This window comes from Bison bison, unplaced genomic scaffold (genome assembly GCF_000754665.1).
Source record: "Bison bison bison isolate TAMUID 2011002044 unplaced genomic scaffold, Bison_UMD1.0 scf7180017864522, whole genome shotgun sequence".
In the NCBI taxonomy this organism is placed as follows: Eukaryota; Metazoa; Chordata; class Mammalia; order Artiodactyla; family Bovidae; genus Bison; species Bison bison.
This window is the reverse complement of record NW_011495073.1, coordinates 2,315,046-2,325,096: the sequence shown is the minus strand read 5'-3', so window position 1 is coordinate 2,325,096 and position 10,051 is coordinate 2,315,046. Positions and strand designations below refer to the sequence as shown.

At 43.9% G+C, this 10,051-nt stretch overlaps 1 protein-coding gene across 7 annotated transcripts; it reads left to right on the top strand.

The window, feature by feature from the left end:
• Positions 1-7: 7 nt before the first annotated feature.
• Positions 8-4,891, top strand: FIGNL1 (fidgetin-like 1). 7 transcript variants are annotated; one of them, XM_010831041.1, is made up of 5 exons: positions 63-94; positions 528-717; positions 1,116-1,191; positions 1,827-1,921; positions 2,397-4,891. In XM_010831041.1, exon 5 carries the CDS (start codon positions 2,407-2,409, stop codon positions 4,438-4,440), a length of 2,034 nt encoding a protein of 677 aa, XP_010829343.1. In that variant the 5' UTR covers positions 63-94; positions 528-717; positions 1,116-1,191; positions 1,827-1,921; positions 2,397-2,406; the 3' UTR covers positions 4,441-4,891. The 7 variants fall into 7 exon arrangements, with proteins under 7 accessions (XP_010829344.1, XP_010829346.1, XP_010829343.1 ...); XM_010831042.1 differs by lacking the exon at positions 528-717 and having other exon boundaries at positions 8-94; XM_010831043.1 differs by lacking the exons at positions 63-94; positions 528-717 and adding an exon at positions 189-211.
• Positions 4,892-10,051: the final 5,160 nt, after the last annotated feature.

Genomic DNA, 10,051 nt, shown 5'->3' with positions numbered 1-10,051 from the left:
CACGCACGCCGGGATGCACGCACGCACGCAAGGCGGGCTGAACCGGCAGCAGTGCGCAGGCGCACACAGTCCGCGCGCTTTTCGGAAGCCGCAGGTCGGCGGGGAGAGCTTTGGGAGGCTAAGGGTGGGGTGGGGCGTGGGGCCGGGAAGTCTGAAGGGCCAGTGGCTCCACGTGCGGGCAGGCCGACCCGGGAGTGTGGTCTCGCGGCTGGTAAGGCTCCGGCAAGCAGCGGGTCCGGAGCCGGCCTCCTGAAGGAGGCGGTGTCCCGGGGCCGGGCGGGCGGCGATCTGCCGAGGCTCCGCGAGGGAGGCGGGGCCGGGCCTGGGGCCAGAAGGGTGGGCCTGCACCCGAGGTCAGGGCCAGCGGGCAGTGGGCGGTCCCTCCCTGTGAGCGCCGCAGGGTCCGCCATCCGCAGCCCGGTCAGCGGGGTGACCACTGTCCCCGGGGACACTCCTCCGGGTTCAGGGGGAGGGTCCGTGTGGTGGGGAGCACCTACCGTCTGGATCAACACCGCATCCTACAACAGGCAGGGAAAACCCCAGCAGATGGGACTGCAGCTCACACATCACTGCCGAGTAACCGTTGTAGAGATCTAGGAAGCGGTGCCCCGGACCAGGCTGTGCTGCTGAGGGGCGCTGGCCAAGCTGTCTTTGGTTTGTGTGTCCGTAGTCCTTGGATGAATGATTGCGTTGAAAGGAAAAAGGAAGACTTGAGAGGTGAATGTTGAATAAATCGGAGAGGGTGGAAAGGAAAGAGCAGGGAACTGGGGGGACAGTGATTAGAACGCTGAGACTTTGGAAGAATCCCAGGTTGCAGATGATAAGATGGGATGAAGCTGTGGGAGAGGAATAGGATGTTCATGGTAACAAGAAAGTTGGTTGTAAGTGACTTCCAAGTCACCTCTCTTGCAATTTCTCATTTCTCGTATTGTGGGATTAAAATAGGGTAAAATGGAATAGTGGAAAGAGGGATAAATTGTCACGAGATGTCAGTTCTAGTTTTGACTTTATAGCTGTAAGCAAATTAGGATCTCTCTGAGTGTTAAGTTTATTTTTTCCAAAAATATTACAGAGGTTTATGAACACCTACTTAAAATATGACTGGTTCTTTGTAGGGTTCATGGGAGAAAGCTGTATTAAGCATGGCTCTTGCACCAAAAGAACCTGCTGATTATTAAGCTATATTTACAGGTAATTTCGAAGGTAAAATTTAAAATACATAAAGTTCTTGGTTTTTACTTCACTGCAGTACCCTTAGGAAGCTTCAACATTTTCTTACACATTTTTCTTGTGGATTGTCAGGTGAATTCTACACATCCACCAACATTCATCTACAGTTCTGTAAAAATAATTTTAACTTAATGTAAGGAGGCTTGTAAGACTAACATGAGGGGAAAAAGATCTAAAATAAAGCACCTTACTACCCACTTGTTCTCATTTCATCACAACAGCTTCGCTTTATAAAGCATCTTGTGAAACTGGGAAATGGTGAGAGATTCTGGGGCATCCTGTTTTAAGTGCTCATCTACCTGTTCCAAATCCTTGGAAACATTTAGTATGTGATAATTGTTCATGTTTGTTATCTGTGACTTTTGGTGGCACTGTGAAGGGGCATTTTGTCCAGGGTGAAGTGGACATGAACTTCGTGAAACTGCTCGTGTGTGAATTCTGGCACCATTGCTCAATGGCTGTGTGACCTCAACTTAAGTTTCTGAACTCTCAGCCTTAGTGTGCATTTGTGCAGTAAAGAGGCAAATAGTAATTTTCGGGTATTTTCGTATTCATTATTTGACTTGATTCTCACAATGATTTCTCTCATTTTACAGATAAAACTGAAGGCCCAGCAATAGGAAGAAGCTACCATGACATTGTTCCTCTGATTGTCCTTAGAGACCAGACTTACACCTATCTGCTTGACTTGGTTTGTTTTGCTTTGCTTATCTCTGGTTCCATTGTTTTCCATGTTGCTGCCACTGTCTTTGATCTTTTGCATTTAGTGTTTGTGGTGGTTCTGGGGAGAGTGACCTATTAACTAACTAGGCCCATGGCCCTGACAGGACCCAAGACTTTGCAGAGGGAGGTCCTTTGAAGTGCCCTCAGAATGCCCAGCCACCTCTGGTCACTAACACCACCCTCTAAACCTTGTGAATGTTTTTCCTATTCACATGGAAAATTGTTATATAACTAAAACAGTTTAACCCATAACAGAGCAGTATTAACTCTTTAATCTTTTAAATAGATGTTTCCACTATAAATAGCCTTTCTTTATAAATTTATAAATAAAAAGTCCAGTGTGTTTTCCTTAAGATGGGCAAAGATTTTAAAAGTATGTTTAAAGTGTTATGTCTTTGTTTCCTTCTAAACTGAATTTTTTTCATCTTTGTTATTTATCATAGAGCCTCTAAAATGCAGGCCTCCAGCTCCAGGTCTGTACACCTGAGTGACTGGCAGAAGAATTACTTTGCACTTACATCTGGTACGTGTACACCTGGACAGAAGGCAGATGCCTACCGAGCGCAGATACTCCGCATTCAGTATGCATGGGCAAACTCTGATATCTCCCAGGTCTGTGCTACTACACTGTTCAGAAAATACGCAGAGAAATATTCTGCAGTTATTGATTCTGACAATGTTGAAACTGGCTTGAATAACTATGCAGAAAGCATTTTAACTCTTGGAAGATCTCAGCAAACTGACAGTGACAAATGGAAGTCTGGATTGTCAGTAAATAATGTGTTCAAACTGAGCAGTGTTCAGGAGATGATGCGTGCTGGCAAGAAATCCAAAGACTCTCTGTTGGCGCCTGCTGATGCATCACTAGTCATCCACAAAGAGGCCACTGTCTTTGACCTTCCTACATTTAGCGTTTGTGGTGGTTCTGGGGAGAGCAACCTGTTGACTAACTCAGCCCATGGTGCCGACAGGACTCAAGAGTTTCCAGAGGGTGGTCCTTCTTTGATGTGCCCTCAGAGTGCCCAGCCACCTCTGGTCAATAACACCACTAAGACGTGTCCTGTAGCCTCAGCACCTTTTGGTGAGTCAGGCCTTGCAAAGTTCCATGCCAAACCATTATTTGGGAATGTCAAAAAGGAAAATAACAGCTTTGTAAAAGGCAATATAGGTCTCAATGTGTTCTCATCTAATCAGTCTTGTTTTCCTTCTTTCTGTGAAAATGCACGGGACAAAAAAGCTTTTTATGGTGCTGGCACCATTGATGCACTTTCCACCCCAATACTGAATAAGGCTTTTAGTAAAACAGAAGATAATGGCCAAAGAGGGGAGAGCAGCCTGCCTGCTTTTAAAACTGCAAAGGAGCAGTTATGGGTAGATCAGCAGAAAAAGCACCACCAGCCCCAACGTGCATCAGGGTCTTCATATGGTGGAGTGAAAAAGTCTCTGGGGGCTGGTAGATCCCGAGGGATATTTGGAAAGTTTGTTCCTCCTGTACCTAAGCAAGATGGGGGAGATCCGGGTGGGGGGATGCAGTATAAGCCTCAGGGTGCAGGTACTGCAGACCCAGCACATCCCATGGACGAGCGTCTGAAGAACTTGGAGCCCAGAATGATTGAACTTATTATGAATGAGATTATGGATCAGGGACCTCCAGTAAATTGGGAAGATATCGCAGGCGTGGAATTTGCCAAGACCACAATAAAGGAGATAGTTGTGTGGCCCATGTTGCGGCCAGACATATTCACTGGCCTACGAGGACCCCCTAAAGGCATTCTGCTCTTCGGTCCTCCTGGCACTGGTAAGACTCTGATTGGCAAGTGCATTGCTAGTCAGGCTGGGGCAACATTCTTCAGTATCTCTGCTTCCTCCTTGACTTCCAAGTGGGTGGGTGAGGGGGAGAAAATGGTCCGTGCATTGTTTGCTGTAGCAAGATGTCAGCAACCAGCTGTGATATTTATTGATGAAATTGATTCCTTGTTATCTCAACGCGGAGATGGTGAGCACGAATCTTCTCGAAGGATAAAAACCGAATTTCTAGTTCAGTTAGATGGGGCAGCCACATCTTCTGAAGACCGTATTCTAGTGGTGGGAGCGACCAACCGGCCACAAGAAATTGACGAGGCTGCCCGGAGAAGGCTGGTGAAAAGGCTGTATATTCCCCTCCCAGAAGCTTCAGCCAGGAAACAGATAGTAGTTAATCTGATGTCCAAGGAGCAGTGCTGCCTCAGTGAGGAGGAGCTCGCACTGGTGGTGCAGCATTCTGATGGGTTCTCTGGGGCAGACATGACTCAGCTGTGCCGGGAGGCATCTCTGGGTCCTATTCGCAGTTTGCAGGCTGTTGACATTGCCACCATAACACCTGATCAAGTTCGCCCAATAGCTTACAGTGACTTTGAAAATGCTTTCAGAACTGTGCGACCTAGTGTATCTCCTGAAGATTTAGAGCTTTATGAAAACTGGAACAGGACTTTTGGTTGTGGAAAATAAATGGGACACTTAGGATGGCATCTTTATAGTCTTGTCTTTCCACTTTTTATTATAGCAAGGAAATTAATGAATTGTTTGTGAAATGTATATTCTGAATCTGTACCTTAGGATAACAATATGTTAACTTTTACAATTGATTGACTTAGACTATATTAATATAAGCTCAATTTTCATTCCAGTTGTTTCCTGATATTTAAGCCTATACATACAAGATAGGAATGCACTTTTTTGTTTTGTTGCTAAGAGGTCTTTCACGATGTATACTGTGATGAATAGTAAGCTCAAACAGAAACTTAAAAAATATGTGGTTTCTGTATGAGAATGTATCTGACTTACATGCATGTTTTATTGAAGAAGGTTTCTTGTGAGGATCACATCATGCTTAGTGTTGGCTGCTACTGCTAAGTCACTTCAGTTGTGTCCGACTCTGTGCAACCCCATAGATGGCGGCCCACCAGGCTCCCCTGTCCCTGGGATTCTCCAGGCAAGAACACTGGAGTGGGTTGCCATTTCCTTCTCCAATGCATGAAAGGGAAAAGTGAAAGTGAAGTCGCTCAGTCGTGTCCGACTCTTCACGACCCCATGGTCTGCAGCCTACCAGGCTCCTCCATCCATGGGATTTTCCAGGCAAGAGTACTGGAGTGGGGTGCCATTGCCTTCTCCATAGTGTTGCCTGGTGTAGTGGTTTACATTAGAAACTGTTGTTTACTGTTGTTTAATGATCTCAACCAAAGCTAGAGTAAAAGTGCTAGTTTTTACTTTGTTCTGCCATGTAACCTCTTATGGTTTCCTTCCTTTACCAAGACTAAGCGTGTTCAGAAATGGGTGTAATCTAATATCAGAGGCATCCACAAAACAGGGGAAGAATGTGTTTTTCCAGGGGGTAGGTGATGTTTACAATTAATATTTTATTTGACACTACTTTATAGCTTGTAGGGTCCGTCTAATTGAAAAATGTTTTTAGGTTTTTCAAATAGACTGTTTCATATTATAAATAATATATGTTCTGTGTAGAAACATTACAAAATAGAGGTGAACAAAAGAAAATAAAAATCACTGTTACCTTACCATTTTGAAGAACACACTATTAACATTTGTGTTGCTTCTTCCAGATGTTTTATATGGGAGTAGGGTTGTGCTCTGTGTTCCCGTTTGTAGTTCACTTTTTTCTTTAAAGTATATGAGTCCTCATCATCTTCCACATTGACATCTATGACATCTTCCTTATGTAAGTGCCTGGGATCCTGTGGTATGAGTGGCCTATAATTTATTCAGCCCTCTGTTGGAGGACATTTAAATCAGGTCATTAGGTTCACCTTTTGTTTATTGTAAACAAAGATATATTAAATGCCTTGGTGATCTTTTAAAAATTATATACATTTCTTGAGTAAAATTCTTGGATTAAGGATTTTTCAGGCTTCTAGCATGTGCTGTATTATAAATTGCCCTCTGAAACAGTGACACCCTGTGTAAAATTCCCACATGCACTGAATCAAAGTGCCTGTTTACCTGTACCAGCTGGACAGATTCAAGTTTTGTTAGCATTCTTTTGCATCTGTTCATTCAAAAAACTATCAGATGCCAGGCAGTGTTCTAGGTGGTGAAAATAAACCAGTGAACAACACAGTTTTCATGGAGATTACTTTCATGTTCTAATGTTTTGAGAACAATACAACTTAAGAAATGAAATTTGAAAATTTTAATTTCAAAAGTAGATGAATTTAGGCAATTTATATGTTGTTTTAATTTTTATTCTTGGTCTGCCTGCTATTTTTGTGCTCTTTTAAAAGCTTTATTTCTCCAACTTTTAATTTTTGCCTTTGAGATATATCTTTTATTATAATTTGGGTATTAAATCTTTTGTCCTAATTTTTTGTTGTATCTTTTAAAATCTTTAAGCATTTCACCATATTTCTTACTATCTATGTCCCTTTCCATTCAACATAACAGCACTATAACATTGGATTTTTGTACAAAATTTGAGCTAGGGAGTTACTTGGCAGTTGTTTCTATGTTATACTAGAAGCATTCTTTTTCTCAGCTTTTTTGTGATTTGCAGTATGTTTCTTGAGGCATTTGGGTAGGAAGTTTCCTGAAACTTAGACTTGAAATTTCTTTGTATCTCTACATTATTAGTATTCTCTTGATTGAATATGGTATTGTTTGGTTGAATTCTTTGCTTCCAAGTGTTTTGTGTGTCACTATCCTTATCCATTATTTTTGAGAAGTAAACATTACCTGTATTTAATATCATTGAAAGATACATTTCCTCTGTAGAAATACATACATTTTACCAACAGATGTAACTCATTTGTATATCAATGCTTAAAAATATTGGTAGGTAGAGTATCTGCGTTTTTAGTATCAGGGATTTTTAAATGTTTTTCTTATTCATCTGATTATGGTTCTTTAGTGTGTATTCTTTGGGAAATTCTATTCCAACTTACTGTCTTTGCCATCCTTTTGAAATTCTAATTCATTTTCTCACTTCCAAAATACTTATCCAGTCTACCTCCATGTCAACCAGTTGATAAGGTGGAGTACTTGTAAATGCCATGGACTGGAACCAGAGGGACATGTTGTTAGACTCTGAGTCTGTCACTGACTGACTGGGACTATAGCCCCCATGACTCTTCAGTCTTGGTTGTGAAATGAGAGTAATCTGTACCTATCTTGTTGGAGAATGAGAATCCTGTGGTACAATACAGGCTTTACAAAGCCTGATTGCTCAATAATTGTGCATCCTCCTCTTTCTGGCTTGATTCTGCCTTCATTGCTTTGAAGGATCATTTTCTTTTCACCTGTTTCATGTGGTTGTTCATTCTAGCTTATTCTTGATTCTACCTTAATCCAGTGTGGTATTGCACAAAAACAGATATATGGATCAATGGAACAGAATAGAGAGCCCAGAAATAAACCCACACACCTATGGTCAATTAATCTGTGTCAAAGGAGACAAGAATATACAATGGACAAAAGAAAAGCCTCTTCAGCAAGTGGTGCTGGAAAGGTTGGACAGTGACATATAAATCAACGAAGTGAGAGCACACTGTCACATCATACACAGAAATAAAATGGCTTTAAGACAAATGTAAGACATGACACCATAAAACTAGAAGAGAACATAGGCAAAACATTCTCTGACAAATCTTGTCAGTGTTTTCTTAGTTCAGTCTCCCAAATAGAAATAAAAATGAATAGGACCCAAGCAAAGAAAAAGACAACCTATAAAATGGGAGAAAATATTTGCAAATGAATCAATCAACAAGGAATTAAACTTCAAAATATATAAGCAGCTTATACAGCTCAATTAAAAAAAACCTACTTGGAAGATCTAAATAGGCACTTCTCAAAAGACATAGAGAAGACTCTTGAGAGTCCCTTGGGCTGCAAGGAGATCCAACAAGTCCATTCTAAAGGAGATCAGTCCTGGGTGTTCTTCGGAAGGAATGATGCTAAAGCTGAAACTCCAGTACTTTGGCCACCTCATGCGAAGAGTTGACTCATTGGAAAAGACTGATGCTGGGAGGGATTGGGGGCAGGAGGAGAAGGGGATGAAAGAGGATGAGATGGCTGGATGGCATCACTGACTCAATGGACGTGAGTTTGAGTGAACTCTGGGAGTTGGTGATGGACAGGGAGGCCTGGCGTGCTGTAATTCATGGGGTCGCAAAGAATGGGACAAGACTAAGTGACTGAACTGAACTGAAAGACATACGGATGGCTGACAGGCACATGAAAAAATGCTCACCACCAGTAATTAGAGAAATGCAAATGAAAACTAAGGCATCACCTCACACTGATCAGAATGGCCATGATCAAAAAGTCTACCAATAGGGGGTGGTCCTCAGATGGCAGAGGAATAGGACGGGGAGATCACTTTCTCCCTGACAAATTCATCGAAAGATCATTTGAATGCTAAGCAAACACCACGAAACAACTTTTGAACGCTGTTGGAGAACACCAGGTACCCAGAAAGGCAGCCCATTGTCTTCGAAAGGAGGTAGGACAAAATATAAAAGATAAAAAGAGAGACAAAAGAGGGATGGAGGCCCGTCCCAGGGAGGGAATCGTAAAAGAGAAGTTTCCAAACACCAGGAAATCCTCTCACCGGTGGTTCTTTGGGGAGTTTTGGAATCTCAGAGGGCAACATAACTGGGAGGAAAAAATAAAACCCACAGATTACACACACAACCGCAACTCCCAGAGGAGAAGTAGCCCAGACAGATGCTCACATGCACCGCCATCAAGCAGGGGCTGAACAGGGAGGCTTGGGCTTCATTGCTTAGGGTAAGGACCAGGCCTGAATGCCCTGAGGACAATCTGAGGGAGCTAACAACCCAAACCGTGGGGTAGCCAGAGAGAGAGAGTAAAAAAGAACTTTCCCATGAAAAGCTCTAACCTAAGGCACTGCTGGGCCGCTCACAGAATAAAGGATTGAGCGAGTACCAGAGGAGACCTAGCCAGCTACAGACCAGTCCTTCCCCCACTGGAGGCAGAGAGGCAGGTGAGCGATAGCCAGAGCTGGAAGGCGAGGGGGCAAACTCGGCCCCAGAGATGGCATCCTCTACCAAACGGTGAGCAGGCTCACAGTTGCTAACCAAGTCCTGGCGGTTGACATCCGCCAGGAGGGTTGCAGCCAGAGATCAGCTCCCCAGAGAAGATACACGGCACACTTGAGACGGTGCTCCCAGGAAACAGAGCAGGGAAAAGGGCGGGGTGGGGGGCGTTGATAAGATGCACTGCCCACCTGGGGAGTGTGTGCTTGCTAAGCACCTGGTCACCTGAGCTTCTCAGACCTGGAAACGGCACAAAACACAAGCCCAACCAAGTCTGTGCATTTGTGGGATACCCGAGAATCTGAACCTGAGTGGCTTAGACCTGGGATGTGCACACAACCCAGGGCCCAGTCTAAACAGTTCCCCTGCAGAGCAACCTAGAGTTTGCCGTGAGCAGGGGCAAACCCAGTGTGGCCCAGACACTGTGAGCACTCCCCACACATGCCAGTGATATTTGTTTGCAATGTTCCTCCCTCCCCACAGCACAATTGAACAAGTGAGCCTCAATAAGTGACTGCCCTTGTGTCAGGGCAGAAATTAGACACTGAAAAGACTTGCAAACAGAGGAAGCCAAAATAAGCAAAGAAGAGGGGACTGTTTTGGAAGTGACAGGTGCAACAAATAAAACCCTGTAGTTAGCATTGACTACATTGGAAGAGGCCTACAGACCTTGAGAAGAGGTATAAGCTGGAAAAAGGAACTGTCTGAAACTGAACAGACCCCACACTGCCCTCAACAGCTCCAGAGGAATTCCTAGATATATTTTACTATTCAGTTCAGTCGCTCAGTCGTGTCTGACTGTGACCCCATGAATCGAAGCATGCCAGGCCTCTCTGTCCATCACCAACTCCAGGAGTTCACTCAAACTCATGTCCATCGAGTCGGTGATGCCATCCAACCATCTCATCCTCTGTCGTCCCCTTCTCCTCCTGCCCCCATTCCCTCCCAGCATCAGGGTCTTTTCCAATGAGTCAACTCTTTGCATGAGGTGGCCAAAGTATTGGAGTTTCAGCTTTAGCATCAGTCCTTCCAAAGAACACCCAGGACTGATC

Coding starts and splice junctions, on each gene's coding strand:
- FIGNL1 (XM_010831042.1), top strand. CDS start 2,407: ATGCAGGCCTCCAGCTCCAGGTCTGTACACCTGAGTGACTGGCAGAAG.